The following is a 17,075-nucleotide window of genomic DNA, read 5'->3' as shown; positions in this document are numbered from 1 at the left end:
CATAATGCTGTTAGAGGAGAAAAACATCACAGGGCAGCATTACCTACAAAATAAGATCCAGTTTTTAAAATATGCTGTGTGTGTGTGTGTATGTGTATACATTTTTTTAACAGAGGTACATAAAGAAGCCTATAAAGACATATGCAAGCTGTAAACACTAGCTACCTCTAGGGAGTGGAATTGGGGAAGAAAAAGTAAAAGAGAAAAATGTCCTCTGTATAATCCTGTACTGTTAAATTTTTTTGATATGAACAAATCTACATTATTTTCAAAATATTTTAAAAAGGGATGAGAAAATTTGTAAGCAGGTATAAGATTTCTGTGTTTCTCAAAAGCGGATAAAAGATTGAGAACTTCGACTCTATATGTTAATTACAGCAGGAAATAGAAGATCTCTGTCCCCACCAACGCAGGAGGTGACTTCCACTCTTCCCACCACAGCCATGCTGCGCCACCCCAAAGCACACAACGCACCCAGGCCTCCGGAACATTCCCTGCTGGACTCGGAAACCCAGCACATACTCATAGAGTTCTGAATTGGTTCAGGGTGACGGCCTGATACAAGATTAATATTCTGCTCTATCCTGGCCAGGGAGCATTCATCCCGACAGCTTTGAGGAAGGCTATTTCCCAATACACGTGTTGAGAACATGCCTTGAACACATCGTTTATCAGGAACATTTCAGGGAAAGCCAAAGCCAACAGTTTTACATAAATGACACTGTAGATATTAAGCATGCATTTTCCCAGTTGGTCACCATCCTCCCGCAGCTATGACGATTGATGTTCTTTAACATTCACAAGGCAGGGTGAGGATATATTGCTGTGTTAAAGCTTGAAGCAGCATTATCCTATTTCGTATCATTAATATTTGATAAGTCCATTTCATTAGCTTATTTTAAGAATGGTCAGACCTTCTTAGAAATCAAGAGTTGAAAAGACCAGTTTTATGAGTTTAAAACCCGGAAGCCAAAGTTCAGAGACTTGCTAAGATTATTTGGTGAGTCAGTGGCAGGAAGGTGAGGAATCCTGATACTGTCTCGGTTTGTAGCTCCATTGCTGCTATCAGGACGACTATGTCACTGCATTGGGTATCGTGGGGTAGTTCAATCCCACATCACTTTAAGGTCTTGAAAGAAATCCACCTCACAGCCAAGAGCCAGAAAGATCTGGAAGGGTGGAATATTTTAACACAAGTGTGTGACATGATGCCATCTTTTAAACACAGACGGGAAGGGGGAATTGTCAAACACAGACATTGGGCTCACCTCTGTTTGCACCATTAAAGGCCTGTGCATTCGAAGGTCGTACACAATCCCGTACACATCCACAGTGTTCTCGTCCTCTATCTGATAGATAAGACGATCGATGGCAATGAAAGTGCCCGTCCTTCCCACCCCAGCACTGAAAAAAAGGGGAAATGAGCATGTCAGCATGGGTTACCTCTACTGTAAAACTCCCATTTCCCCATTTATACATATATCTTACTCTCCTCCGCTATCAGGCTTTGAGGGTCAAGCCCAGGACCATTACCAACTGGCTCAATTGAAACCTTTCAAGTCAGACTGTACTAGCTTAGAACTGGGGCCCAAGTCCTAAAGTTACTTTCATGTCAAATGCCACGAATAAAACACCCTGCTAGAGCGTCTTGAATCTCAGTCCCATTCAAGTCGCCACTGTATCTAGGATGGCAAGTTTCATCAATTTACTCCCCAGAGGGCAACAAAGTCCCTCCCCTCTTCTGTCCTAAAATCAATTCCTTCAGCTTCAAAGCTAATTTCTTATTGTTCTGGAGGAGAGGGTGGCAAACTTTTTCTGTTAAGGGCCAGAGAGTAAATATCTTCAGCTTTGCAGACTTTGCAAATCCACTCTTTCTGCCACTATAGCATAAAAGTAACTATAGACAATATGTAACCCAATGGACATGGCTGTGTTCCAATAATACTGTATTTACAAAACCAGACAGCCAAGTAGACTGTGGTGATGGTTTCACAGGGGTATACTCATCTCCAAACTCATCAGGTTGTATTCATTAATTTACATGCGGTTTTTATATGTGGAAAAAATATTTTTAAATAAATAAAATGAACCAGAGTTATGTGTTTCAACATTGTTAAACAGTAAACCAAAATGCTAAACAAAACAGGTTGCAGAATGATGTATACTTTATAAAATCTGGTAAAAGTTTAAAGCTATATAAAACCATAGAGTTACGTACATATGTAATAAAATATAAAAGCATGGAAGGGAATGATACAGACCAACTTTAGGACCACATTCACCTATGTAAGAAGGCGAATGGGATAGAAGACTAGTAAGCAGAGACTTTAATTATATCTGTAATGTATTATTAACAAAAAGAAACATATATGGCATCATGTTGTGCTTGATTAAATTGTTATTATTCTCCATACTTTTGTAAGGCTGAAATATTTCAAAACAAAATATTATAAATAAGAAAGAAATTTAAATATAGGATGATTTTTTTTTAAATACAGGCAGGTGACCAGATCTGACCCACAGGCTATAGTTTGCCAACCCCCGTTCTAAAGTCGAAGGCTTAGGGAATAAGCCCTAATTCCTTATTGGTCCCTTATCCAAACCTTTCTTGAATTTGTAAATACCTATTGCATTCCCTCTTAGGGTTTTTTTTTTTTTCCAAAAGTGTCCATATTTATAATTACGTTTGAAATCGGTCACACATGGACAGCCATCTGCATACCTGCAGTGCACCAGAATCGGTGACTCAGGGGAACTGTGCCTCATGTAGTCACGAACAAGGTACCGGAAGTTGATGAGCAGGTCAGTGGTGTCGGGAACGCCATGGTCAGGCCAGGAGGTGAAATGGAACTGACGCAGAGGGTGACTCTCACTTGTCTGGATCTAAAAGCCAAGAAAAGAGGTAAGATCCAGAGAGAAAGGCAAGCTAGATCAAGCAGTACCTGAAGACTGAACTGCACGGCTCAGCTGAAAGGCAGCTCAGCAGAAGTGGTTATGACCACAAATTAGAATTGTACATTGGTACAACAGCTGATAAAGCGCTTGCAGGGACTTCGATGTACTCATCAAATCCTCATAACATGCCAAGCAGGAGGGTTTACTATCCCCCTTTAAAGAAGGAGGAGAAAGGTTCCAAGAAGTGAAACAACTTCTCTAACACTCAGCTCAGAGGCAGAAGTCTCTCATCCTTCGATTTCGAGTTCAGAATCTTCCCCTTCCAATCCAGCCTCCTGCCAATCATGTGCTCACATTCTTACACCTACATCTCCTTAGAGCTTCATAAACCCCACCCCTTGAGCCCACCTGGAAATGTCACTGACCAAAAATGAATTTATACAAATACAACTATGATAGTCAGTGCCTTCGGGGCAAGAAGTGCCTCATAATTCACGTCTTACAAAGAATTTAATAAAGTGATAGGCAACTGGCAAGCACCAAGTAAATATTTAGAACTGTAGGGGTTTGAGAAAGGGCTCCCCCCAAAAAGCATCTATTTCGACTTCAGATAGACAATAGAAAGTGAAGCTTATTATAACAGAGTTAGTTATTACACAGACTGGTTTCCTACAGGGACCAAAGCACATACCTTTCATTATCAGAACTCTGCCCACGCTGGGCCATTCCCATTCCTGATTCAACTGTACTCATTATGCCTACACCTGGGTACTGGCCTCACCTGTGTGTACCTACATCTGGACTGCTGGCATTTCCATCTTCTCTATGACAGCTACCCTTTGAAGCTTTTTTTTTTTTAATGTATATACATTACAGAAGCAGTACATTCACATTATTCAAAATGTGGAAGACAGTAAGAAAAAAGGGCAGTGAGGGAAGAGGGTACTGTGAAGTCCCGTCCCGCATGAACATAACATTCACAGATTTAATTATAAGTACTCATCCAAAGAAAGAAACCAGCCATGAGAGAAAAGAGGGGAGAAGGAGAGAGCCGAGGGGAAGGTCAGATTTTCAGTATTATCTCCACAGAAGAGCAAAGAGGCTCGGGTTAGAGGTGGCAGTCAAAGGACACTTTCAGCCCTATCAGTTATGTTCCCACTTTTTAAAGGGAAAATATATTCATGCATTTGGTACAATTAAAAATAATATTTTATTAAATGCCATGTGGTATCCTGGATTGGATCCTGAACTGGAAAGGGCTTTAGTGGAAAAATATGAAATTCGAATAAAGTCTGGAGTTTAGTTAATAAAAATAATAATAATAGTAATTTTTTTAATGATGTGGACAATTCTACCCACAATTCCCCTCCACAAGGGCGAACTCCAAGCAGTGAAAGCAACCAAGGATAAGCCAGTCTGTTTAAAATGGGTGGAATCTATAGAAATAAGTATGACATTTTAAGGGATTCTCAGCTATGGTGAACTGCATTATTTACGTGACCCATTCAATACATGATTAACTGCTTTGATGGCATCTCCAGGAGAGGAATTGAAATAAGTATTAATGGAGGCCAGAGCCTTTGAGACACAGCAATTAGCAAAGAGTTAATATACTACAACAGTGTAGCATGAAATGACTTATGAAATCTTCAAGGATAATTCTCATCAACTAGAAACCAGCCCACCAACCCCTCATAAAATGCAACTCTACTAAATCTACTTCCAGGCTTTTCTTTTATGCACTATCCATAATGTGCATAGAATTTTGTCTCCTAGTATATTTCACTTAATTACACTCTAACTTCTCCTCATGGTAATTATGCAGTCTCCATAGCCATCATTTCTAATAGCTGAATAATGATACAGTGACTAGATAATCTATAGTTTCATTATCTATACTCCGAAAGCTAGATATTTTCATGGTTTCCAAATTTTCCCCCCCATTATAAATAATACTCAGATTCATCTTTATGAATAATAAGCCTTTGCTTATATTTCAAATTATTTCTTTAGGGCAGATTCTCAAACTTGGAACCACCAGATCAAACGGGGATGGATATTTTTATGCCTTTGATATAAACTGCAGAGGGTTATATCGATTTATGCAGCCATCAAAAGATATCAATGTTGCTTATGACACTGATTCTATTTTTAAACATCCTTAAAAAAATTAAAAGGACACATAAACTGACTTCCTAGAATGCCTACACAATTTAACTACATTTGTTTTCATAACGTTTTGGGGGAAGGGAGGCCATGTGTATATGTCCTGGAATCCTATTATTGTAACTGTCATTATAAACTATTCCAACAGCAAATAGCCACTCCTGATGTCATATTTCCAACCAAATAATCCAAAACGGCCTTGATTTGTAACAAAAATTCTATAGCAGGTCACCTGGAAGTGGAAGGAAAGGAGTACAGATGCTGAGCCGTGCTCTTAAGATTCACTTTAGGGCTTCCCTGGTGGCGCAGTGGTTAAGAATCTGCCTGCCAATGCAGGGGACACGGGTTCCAGCCCTGGTCTGGGAAGATCCCACATGCCGCGGAGCGGCTGGGCCCGTGAGCCACAACTACTGAGCCTGCGCGTCTGGAGCCTGTGCTCCGCAACGGGAGGGGCCGCGATAGTGAGAGGCCCGCGCACCGCGATGAAGAGTGGCCCCCGCTCGCCACAGCTGGAGAAAGCCTTCGCACAGAAACGAAGACCCAACACAGCCAAAAATAAAGAAATAAATAAATAAATTTAAAAAGAAAGTCTTTTAAAAAAAAAAGATTCACTTTATTTAAGAACTTAGGAAATTCTCTTTAAGAAAGCAAAGCCAAAGGGTTGCCTTAGAGTATATGCAGATATGGATTGTTTTATTCTGTAAAGAAAAAAGCAAAACTATAATTCTGATGCATAAAAAAATTGGTTAATACCAACCTAAAAAGTATCACCCCAAGATTAATATATGTTAATGTTATATGAGACTTATCCTTCTTGACCTCTTACTTACATTTTTCACTGTGAAGTCTCTGATGGTCCATTCTGGTAGAACGATTTCTGACGTCATTGCCACTGTTATGTCCCCATAATCCTGAGCCTGCTTGGAGGGCCAGTACTCCTCACATTTGGTCTAGAATAAAATGTGTTTTTATACAAAGACTCAGATCACACCGTCTACCATCACGAAACCCTCACAAGGAGACCAGATACTGAAAACTAGCACCACCTGGGGTCTGAATCCATCCCTTAGGTGGGTTCTGTCTGACCCTTGGAATTTTGTTTTTTTTTTAATTTACGATTCCTGCCAACTCTTTTAAATTTGGGAGTTTTCCCATAAAAATCCAGATTTCTGGCTTCTCTTGAAAAATCAGAAGATCTAGCCAACACTGAGCCCCCATTTCTGCACAAAAACTGACTCAGAGCTAAGCAGCAGCTGTTTCTTCACGGGGGACACCATGCCCACCCAGCTCCCCCAGCCCTACAGCAGCCATTCCACTAACTGCTCCCTGAACTAAACTTCTCTGACTGACCTATAACCCTAAGCAGCAGAAGAAATGAGAACTTTTCCCAATAATTTTAGATACACACTAATTGCAATACAAATATGGACACCAATAAAGAGAATCAGATTAAATCATTTGGGGGTCTTTGATTTTTATAAAGTCAATGGGCAGATGTGAACAGAAATAAAAATCAGGAAACAACTGCTCTCTGAGACTATCTGAATCCCCATTTAGTAACTGACTGGAAACACACACACACATATATACACACACTCTCTCTCTCTAAACTTTCCAAAGTGTGCTCTCCTGCAATGGTTTCTAACCCTGACTGATATCTGACTCACCTCGGAAGTTTGTTTTGCTTTAAAAACAGATACCTGCTTCCCACCTCCAGAGATGCTGACTCTGACCCAGGGATCTGTATTTTTTAAAAGATCCCAGCTTCTGGACCACTGCTCCAAGAAAGAACACAGGACTGGGACACACACTGACATGGAGCTTTTGCCCAGGTTGTCTCTTACCCTCTGGATTTATGTTACTACCTTGTGGGCAAGTTCTTAAACTCTAAGCTTCAGTTTCCCCATCTATAAAAGAATAACACCTCACAGGGTTGTTATAGGAAAAACTAACATATATGGAGAATCTAGTGCAGAAAATACACTGGCTCTCTTCCCCTTTCACCCAGGGTCAGTAACATCCACTTCTCTCCCGACTGATGATGAACAAGGACCCATTAAATTCATCTTCTTGCTCTTTGTTAATTTAACTATGTCGTTTACATTTATCTAACAGATATTTAGGAGAATGTTCCATGTGTGAGGCCCTGGGCTCAACAGCACCATAAAGTTTATTTGCATTCATAAGCAATGGCCTTTCGTTTGCATAATAACCTGTTCTAATGCAAGAAGTGGGTGCAGAACCCAACCTTCTGTGTCACAAACAATATGAAGAAGGGAACCACCTCTTAACTGTTCTTTGTTACCTTTCCTTCCTCCAACCCCAGCCCCTAGCACAGGACGTTACACATACTTGGGGCCGGATAAACATCTGCTAAATTAAGGTGAAAGAACAGCACATTAAAAGAAATGATGCCCAGGGACTTCCCTGGTGGCGCAATGGCTAAGAATCCGTCTGCCAGGGCAGGGGACACGGGTTCGAGCCCTGGTCCGGGAAGATCCCACATGCCGCGGAGCAACTATGCCCGTGCGTCACAACTATTGAGCCTGGGCTCTAGAGCCCGCTCGCCACAACTAGAGAAAGCCTGCGTGCAGCAACGAAGACCCAACGCAGCCAAAAATTAATTAATTAATTAATTAAATAAAAGCTCTACTATTAAAAAAAGAAGAAAAAAAGAAATGATGCCTGACAGGTTGGCACTATCTCCGGGACAGTGCTACTCAAAGCATGCACCCTGGAGCAGCACCGGGAATTGTCAGAAATGCAACTCGGAGGTCCACCCAGACCCTCTGAATTAGAAACTCTGGAGGCGGAACCACCCTCCAGGTGACTCTGATGCACGTTAAAGTTTCTGAACCACTGGCTTAGGGACTTGACTCCTTGGGACTTCTCTGGTGGTCCAGCGGTTAAGATTCTGCCCTTCCAGTGCAGGGGGGCACGGGTTCGATCCCTGGTGGGGGAACTAGCATGGCCCAAAAAGAAAAGGGACTTGACTCCTATCCTATTCTTCAAGTAACGAACCTACGTGAAAAAATTCAGAAAGCACATTAGGTCCTATTCCTCAGGCACAGACTTTCTGAGTTTAGCCCATGTTTTTCAATTCTCCTTGGGTCCATTTATGGAAAGATGGGATTTTATTACTAGAAGAAATCTTATCTTTGATGGAAGTGGCTGGGGGGATTCCAGGCCATCAGAAGGGAGAGGGAACTGCTGAGACTTCTCTGGGGATGCATCAGAAATTTTGCATAAAGAAGGGGTCCCAATGCTATAGACTAACTTTGAAAATCACTGAGTTGGTCAAATTGGTCATCTCACAGGTGCAGCTGGTTGCTTGGAGGCAGGTCGGGCTTGCACTCATTCACAGAGCTGATGAAGAACGGAGCTGCACGTGACTTCTCCCGCCTCACTAACCCAACCTCTGCTGTTCATTAATGCCAGCAGCAGTGACTTAATGAATACTGACCACAAAGGAAGGTAATGATAACATAGAATTTTTTAACATTTTTCTAAAACTTTTCTCTTAGAGGAGAAAAAGTCAGAAAACACACTTCTAAGAACAGAGGTGCTAATGTTTGGGGGAGTGTTTTTTTAAAAAAAGACAAATCGTTTTTAAGATAACCTCCCACCACAATAAATATGAATGAACGAATTGAACTGAATCATAATAAAAATAAAAGATACTTACCCTTCCCTGTTCAATACATTTGGTCAACATAACAATGGCATAGACATTTTTCTCCCAAACCATACGCCAAAAATCTTTCAAAGTGTTGGGCAAAGGTCCTTGTGTGGCAATAAAATCTTTCTTGGAATGGTAGCCCTAAAAATGGAAAGCAGCACATATTCAACCTCAAAGAGACAGCAAGAGGAGTTCTGAGGACCTCCTCCTAACCAGCCAGCACTATGAGCCCCGCTCTCCACTTACAGGCATGTAGTTGGCATTGATGTAGTCGTCAGTTGAATGGGCATGGACTGAAAGTTTGACACGGGAAATATCGTCTGTGACATTCAAAGAAAAAAGTTCCATATTAGAATAGAAGCAAAGGTGTGAGGTGAGTTGACTACAAGAGAAAAAAGTACAAAGTGGCAACACAGGGGCTCCATCACACCTTGAAGCTGCATGGCTTGGCGTTTTACATCCACGACCTTATTTCATTCCCACAGTCACCAGATGTGACTATGGCACAGAGAAGTTACATGATCACCTGGGCAGAGCTAGTCAGTGGCAGAGCCACAGTTTGAACCTGGGCAGCCTGGCACCAGGTCCCAAGGTCTTAACCACTCCAGACTGCCTTCTCAGGTGAAACCAACTATTACCATCCTTGGGTGAGTACCATGAGCCAGGGAAGGCCCTCAGCAATGTTATTTACTCCTCATAACCACACTACAAGCTTCTGTGCCCATTTTAAAGAGGAAGAGACTGAGGGTCAGAGAGATTAAGTGATTTTTCCAAGCACTTTCATCTGGTGAATGGCAGTCAGAATTCAAATCCAGTGCCCTTTCCACTACAGCAGCGTAGATACTCAGTTAAGCCTTTCACACTTGCTCTATTCTCATAAAAAAAAGTTGTTATAAAAAGACAGTCCCAAATGCAAAAATAAATTGAATGTATAAGACTATTGTAAGTGGTATATGTGGAATCTAAGATATGACACAAATGAACTTATTTACAAAACAGAAAGAGACTCACAGGCATGGAAAACAAACATATGGTTATCAAAGGGGAAAGGGGGTGGGGGGATAAATTAGGAGTTTGGGATTAGCAGATTCAAACTACTATATATAAAATAGATAAACAACATGGTTCTGTATAACACAGTTATACTGAACTATATTCAATATCCTATAATAAACCATAATGGAAAAGAATATGAAAAAAAATGTGTGTGTATATATATATATTTAAAATGGAATCACTTTGCTGTACAGCAGAAATTAACAGAACATTGTAAATCAACTATACTTCAATTTTTTTAAAAAAGACTACTATAAGTGGAAGGATGTAAAGCATAAAATTCTCATGTTTCCTATATACTGTCATCTCAAAAAACACACACACAAAATTGTCCAACTCCAGAAATGAAATAATATCCTTAAAATCTCAACTATTAGCCTGAGCTATAAGCAGCAGCTCCTACGTTTCCCTGTCTTTGACTATCCGCTATCTCACCCACCCCTGAACAAAATAACAACAATTCTAAACCCAGTTACCAACATGAGTTTCAGCCTAAAATCTTCCCAATAAAAACAACAGCCAAACTCTGGCTCTGAAAATCTCCACAGACATCCACAAGAACAGGCCAATAATCCTGAGTTAACCCTCAAAGCGCAGAGCTGAGGCAGATCCCGACAGCCTAGTTTTAAAAGCGTTTCTCTCAGGACACGCATGAGTCAATGTCTGCTGTCAATATAAGTGCTGGAGGGGCGGCGAGGAATGAAGAGAAAGAAGGGAGGAGCTAGAAAATCCTGAATCTAAGCAGAAGTTAACATTTCAGGCCAGGAAAGAAAAACACAAGTTCAAGTAAAACAGACAATTAAAAAAAAAAAGACAGGAATGAACCCAAATGTAATTCATATTTAGCCATGGAACGTACGCAGCCAACCAGAGACGTATCTGGACAAACAGAAAGCATTACTCCCTGCCTGCCCTCCTCCTTCTCCCCTTCATTCCAGAACTATACTAACTGAAATAAAAGAGCTGTGGGAATAAAGGGGTTCAAAGCACAGACTCTGGCCTTTTCCCTGAATGAAACGGACAGACCCGGTCCAAGCCTGGTCCCACCATGACTATCTGTGTGACTCTGGACAAATCACCTAGCCACTCTGTGCCTCATTTTTCTCATCTGCTAAACGACTATTCTACTACCTATTTCCTAAGGCTATTGTGAGGATTGAATTCAATGGCATATGCCTAAACACCATGCTTAGCACACAGAAGGTGACTAAGGAATGGCTATGGAAGTGGTTAGTTCGTATCTGGATTCTTCTCCCCTCTATTGTTAGAGATGTGATGCCAGTGATGGAAAAAAGGGAAAGTAATGTGGAAAAAACAACTTACAGGGTAGAACATTATTATAGCGATTTTTTCCTCTATTCTCAGCCAGTTCAGCTGCGTACTTAGGTAGACTAATTCCAACAAGCTTCAGATCCTAAAAACAGAACATATGAGTTGTTCATTTACTCAGTGTTCAAATGTTATACTACTCAGAGAGTATGACAGAACAAAGTGGGAATGCAGAGATGTTATGGGTAACATTGCGTCCCTCAAATAGATATGCAGAAGTTCTAACCCCCAGTACGTGTGAATGAAATCTGATTTGAAAATACAGCTTTCGCAGATGTACTCAAGATAAGATGAGGTCATACTGCAGTAGGGCAAGGCCCTTAATGCAATATCACTGGTGTCTTTATGAGAGGAGAAAAGACACTGAGATACAGACACACAAGGGAGACATGTGAAGATGGAGGTTATATGGCCACAAGTCAAGAATGCTTGGGGCTTCCAGAGGCTGGATGAAGCAAGGAGGGATCCTCCCCAAGAGGTTTCAGAGGGGCCCCCAGGGGACATGCAAGAGCTTCTCTCTCCCCTCAAAGAGGGCTGCCTCTCACCCAAAACTTCACCATAAAACGGAAACAGGCAGTTTTCCAACTTTCAGGAAAAACGTAGAGCAATTAAAAACATAACATTTATAGCCACATACTTCATATTCTTCTGCAAATCCACAGTTGGAGTCAGCTTGCTGTTTCTTAAAGTAGGCCTCAAAATTCTCCACTTTGATTAACTTGGATCTAGGAAAACAAAACAGGATTTTTTGCATTCAACCAAGTTCACACTCAAAATAGAAAAATACAAGTTATTTTTTTTTAAAGTGGAGAGTTTACTCACTTTTTAGGTCTTCATCATAGAAAAGGAAAGAAAAAAAATAAGCAGTTAGAAAAAAATGACTCAACCATGACTCTGGAGATGATAGTAAACATCTTCCCAAAGAAAACCTATAATACAATAGGCGGGCGGGCGGGCAGTGGCAGGTGGTGGCACTGTAATGTTATTTTCAAAACAATGAAATACGCATCAGGAAATCTGACTTCTAGACCCTGTTATGTAACTGATTGGTTTTGTGACTTTGAGCAAGTTCTCTCCTCCTAGATCTTCATAACCTTTTTTTAATCACAAAATATATATTTGTTGGTAGACTACATGGCAAAAGTATGGTTCCCCTTGCCATTGTACAACACGGCAAGGAAGCTAGCTTCAGGAGACTAGGAAACATAGGTTCCTTGCAGAATAACAAGGCTAATAAGAACTTCTGGATGATTAGGTCCAAACCTGTCAATCAGGAAAAATGGCAGCAGTTTCCATCAAAAAAAAAAAAAAAAAAACCTCAAAATAGGCACTGAACAGATTGAGGGATTAAATGTATTAAGGTGCATAACTCTAGAGACTTACTTAATTTGAGAAAAGGACACGTCATTGTTCTTGGCATCTTTCCTGTTTTGAAAGAAAAAAAAAGACCCATTAGATCAAAACAGCTTAATTCTGTGCTTTGTCCCCTTTGTGTATCTACAAAATGCCTTTTCGCTGAGCATTAGTTCATACACAGCATTACATCCTGCTCACGAATACTAAGCTTAACGGTCTAAGCAGCAAATGCTGAGTATAAGCCTGTGAAGTTACTCTCTTTTATACCGTCTAAAAGTATCGAAGAATCTTACTCAAGCAATGTGTAGGAATTTCTCTGGATAAATACATATCAGCAGCACCACCCTAGCGTAAAGCCACACTGTTATTTAGTGCTCTGGTTTTTGTTTTCTTGGTTTGTTATTCGTTTGGCTTTGGTTTTGGTTTTGGCTTTGAGAAAGCCTTTCTGATAAAGTTAATGTAATAAACCAGAAAATACACATCCAGTGTCGGCAAGGTGGTCGGGCACCTGGCACTCTCCTGTATTGCTGGCTAAACCCCATGCTGGCGTTAAAAGAAAAAAAAACTTTCTGGAAGGCAATTTCGCAGCACGTATCAAAATTGATAACATGCATACCCACTGACCCAGCAATTACCCAGCTTGGAATTTAGCCTAAGGGAGTAATCATGAATGTGCCCAGATTTACATACAAGGATAAGCAACTGTGGCAAACAAACAAACAAACAAAATACCTAAAAACATCAGGAAATTGGTTGAATAATTTCCATACAGCTGAATACTCAATAGCCACTTAAAATGAAGAAGAACTGAAGCCGTCCACAATGTCTTGTGAACAAAGCAGGCCAGAAAATGATATGTATAATATGATTCTGTTTGTGGGGATGTGTGTGTGTATTTGTGTGAGTTTTGTAATCACATCGATGTTAAGAGTAGTTTTGTATGGGTGTGATTATGGATTACTTCTTTTCTTTGCCCTTCTTTTCTGTTTTTTGTTGTTTTTTTATTTTTTGCCATAAATATGTATAACTTTTCTTTTAATAAGAAACAATAAAGCTGTTTTTGACCCCTCCCTCGAAAAAAAAAAAAAATCAGAATCTAATGCAAAACGATGTAATACGGGCACTGCCTGTCAACCCAGGAGAGCAAGGCAGTGGCAGAAGACCAGGCGTAGGATGCATTAGAAACCCTGGGCCAGGATGAAATCCCCTGGCTGGCAGCATCCGATAACAGCAAATAAATCCCAGCTGATACACAGGCTTCACACCCTGCATGGTCAGGCAGGAGGGTGTGCAATGAAAAGCAAAGACCAGGTTCAAGTCCATTTCCACACTTCCTACACTCAGCTTCTGCATCCTTGTAATGGGCTTGGGAGACCTGCCTCATAGAGCCTCATGCATGAGAGAATTCATGGAAAGCACAAGTCCAGGCACACAGTAAGTGCTCAAGGCAGAGTTGCTATTTTTACTATTTAACTACCCCAAAGAGTAACTGTACTGATAAAATAATAATAGCATAAGAGGTATAAGATACTGTCAAAGCACTTTTTTTTATTTAATGCTCCTCAGCGTCACGAGTTAGGCACTATTATCATCCCCGTATCATAGATTATCCAAGACATTAAAGCCAAGCTCCCTAACCACCAGTCAGAGACAGAGCGTGTGTTCAAACTTAGCTGACTCTAAAACGCCATCTCTTAACACTTTGGTTTGTGAACTAGAACGCCTGTTTGAAAGCAGCCCCCTCTGTTGCAGTGTTTACCATGACCTAATGCTTTAAAACCCTCCAGCTCACAGGGACTTCCCTGGTGGTCCAGTGGTTAAGACTCTGAGCTCCCAATGCAGGGGGCCTGGGTTCGATCCCCGGTCAGGAAACTAGATCCCACATGCATGCCGCAACTAAGGTGCCCTGAAGCCCCAACTGAGGAGCCTGCCTGCCACAACTAAGACCCGGTGCAACCAAATAAATAAACATATTAAAAAAATAATAAATGCTTTAAAAAAAAATTTTTTTTAATAAATAAATAAATAAAATAAAACCCTCCAGCTCAGAGACTGAGATGAAATAAGACTGGCCAGACGGTGAAGACTCTGGATGATGGGGACCTGGGGGCTCATTATACTATCCCTTCCACCTGTGTGACTGTCTGGTTACCCACAATACAAAGCTCCCTTTAAAAGTAGGATAATATTGTTAACATAAGCAATAGTCACCTTTTCTTTCTCCAGAAGAGGAAGCCTCCTACGGCCACAATAACCAAGGCACCAAAGATACATCCAAACACTGCTCCACATATGACACCTGGGAAAAGTCCAAATGGGAGGCACTTCAAGAGGTGTTCACAGACAACTAAAGTGAAGTCAGTCAGAAAGAGGAAGACATGCCATATGATATCACATTTATGTGGAATCGAAAATATGACAAAAATGAACCTATCTACGAAATAGAAACAGACTCACAGACACAGAGAACAGACTTGTGGTTGCCAATGGGGAGGGAGGGTGGGGGAGGGAAGGACTGGGAGTTTGGGATTAGCAGATGCAAACTATTACATATAGGACGGATAAACAACAAGGTCCTACTGTAGAGCACAGGGAACTATATTCAATATCCTGTGATAAACCATAATGGAAAAGAATATGAAAAAGAATATATATGTGTATAACTGAATCACTTTGCTGTGCACCAGAAACTAACACAACATTGTAAATCAACTATATTTCAATAAATTTCTTTTTGAATTTTATTTTATTTATTTTTTTATACAGCAGATTCTTATTAGTCATCAATTTTATCCACATCAGTGTATACATGTCAATCCCAATCACCCAATTCCTCACACCACCACCACCACCCCCCCGCCACTCTCCCCGCTTGGTGTCCATACATCTGTTCTCTACATCTGTCTCTCATTTTCTGCCCTGCAAACCGGTTCATCTGTACCATTTTTCTAGGTTCCACATATATGCATTAATATACGATATTTGTTTTTCTCTTTCTGACTTACTTCACTCTGTATAACAGTCTCTAGATCCATCCACGTATCAACAAATGACCCAATATCGTTCCTTTTTATGGCTGAGTAATATTACATTGTATATATGTACCACATCTTCTTTATCCATTCGTCTGCAGATGGGCATTTAGGTTGCTTCCATGACCTGGCTATTGTAAATAGTGCTGCAATGAACATTGGGGTGCATGTGTCTTTTTGAATTATGGTTTTCTCTGGGTATATGCCCAGTAGTGGGATTGCTGGGTCAAATGGTAATTCTATTTTTAGTTTTTAAAGGAACCTCCATACTGTTCTCCATAGTGGCTGTATCAATTTACATTCCCACCAACAGTGTAGGAGGATTCCCTTTTCTCCACACCCTCTCCAGCATTTGTTGTTTGTAGATTTTCTGATGATACCCATTCTAACTGGTGTGAGGTGATACCTCATTGTAGTTTTGATTTGCATTTCTCTAATCATTAGTGATGTTGAGCAGCTTTTCATGTGCTTCTTGGCCATCTGTATGTCTTCTTTGGAGAAATGTCTATTTAGGTCTTCTGCCCATTTTTGGATTGGGTTGTTTGTTTCTTTAATATTGAGCTGAATGAGCTGTTTATATATTTTGGAGATTAATACTTTGTCCGTTGATTCGTTTGCCAATATTTTCTCCCATTCTGAGGGTTGTCTTTTCGTCTTGTTTATGGTTTCCTTTGCTGTGCAAAAGCTTTGAAGTTTCATTAGCGACCATTTGTTTATTTTTGTTTTTATTTCCATTACTCTAGGAGGTGGATCAAAAAAGATCTTGCTGTGATTTATGTCAAAGAGTGTTCTTCCTATGTTTTCCTCTAAGAGTTTTATAGTGTCTGGTCTTACATTTAGGTCTCTAATCCAGTTTGAGTTTATTTTTGTGTATGGTGTTAGGGAGTGTTCTAATTTCATTTTTTAAATGTAGCTGTCCAGTTTTCCCAGCACCACTTATTGAAGAGACTGTCTTTTCTCCATTGTATATCCTTGCCTCCTTTGTCATAGATTAGTTGACCATAGGTGCGTGGGTTTACCTCTGGGCTTTCTATCTTGTTCCATTGATCTATGTTTCTGTTTTTGTGCCAGTACCATATTGTCTTGATTACCGTAGCTTTATAGTATAGTCTGAAGTCAGGAAGTCTGATTCCTCCAGCTCCGTTTTTTTCCCTCAAGACTGCTTTGGCTATTCGGGGTCTTTTGTGTCTCCATACAAATTTTAAATTTTTTGTTCTAGTTCTGTAAAAAATGCCATTGGTAATTTGATAGGGATTGCATTGAATCTGTAGATTGCTTTGGGTAGTATAGTCATTTTCACAATATTGATTCTTCCAATCCAAGAACATGGTATATCTCTCCATCTGTTGGTATCATCTTTAATTTCTTTCATCAGTGTCTTATAGTTTCCTGCATACAGGTCGTTTGTCTCCCTAGGTAGGTTTATTCCTAGGTATTTTATTCTTTTTGTTGCAGTGGTAAATGGGAGTGTTTCCTTAATTTCTCTTTCAGATTTTTCATCATTAGTGTATAGGAATGCACGAGATCTCTGTGCATTAATTTTGTATCCAGCAACTTTACCA

General features: G+C 40.3%; 1 protein-coding gene across 1 annotated transcript in view; it reads right to left on the bottom strand.

The window, feature by feature from the left end:
- PTPRJ (protein tyrosine phosphatase receptor type J) overlaps positions 1–17,075 on the bottom strand; it is a 166,823-nt gene that overhangs the window by 4,128 nt on the left and 145,620 nt on the right. The window contains exons 14-23 of the mRNA XM_061201764.1: positions 14,693–14,780; positions 12,509–12,550; positions 11,948–11,956; positions 11,763–11,850; positions 11,120–11,210; positions 8,987–9,060; positions 8,747–8,881; positions 5,892–6,011; positions 2,723–2,883; positions 1,269–1,404 (exon numbers count right to left, since the gene is read on the bottom strand). Coding sequence (XP_061057747.1) covers positions 1,269–1,404; positions 2,723–2,883; positions 5,892–6,011; positions 8,747–8,881; positions 8,987–9,060; positions 11,120–11,210; positions 11,763–11,850; positions 11,948–11,956; positions 12,509–12,550; positions 14,693–14,780 — 944 coding nt within the window. The remainder of the gene's footprint in view (positions 1–1,268; positions 1,405–2,722; positions 2,884–5,891; positions 6,012–8,746; positions 8,882–8,986; positions 9,061–11,119; positions 11,211–11,762; positions 11,851–11,947; positions 11,957–12,508; positions 12,551–14,692; positions 14,781–17,075) is intronic.

This window comes from Eubalaena glacialis, chromosome 10 (genome assembly GCF_028564815.1).
Source record: "Eubalaena glacialis isolate mEubGla1 chromosome 10, mEubGla1.1.hap2.+ XY, whole genome shotgun sequence".
Lineage (NCBI taxonomy): Eukaryota > Metazoa > Chordata > Mammalia > Artiodactyla > Balaenidae > Eubalaena > Eubalaena glacialis.
The sequence above is the reverse complement of the archived record's forward strand: the minus strand, read 5'-3'. Positions and strand labels throughout refer to the sequence as shown.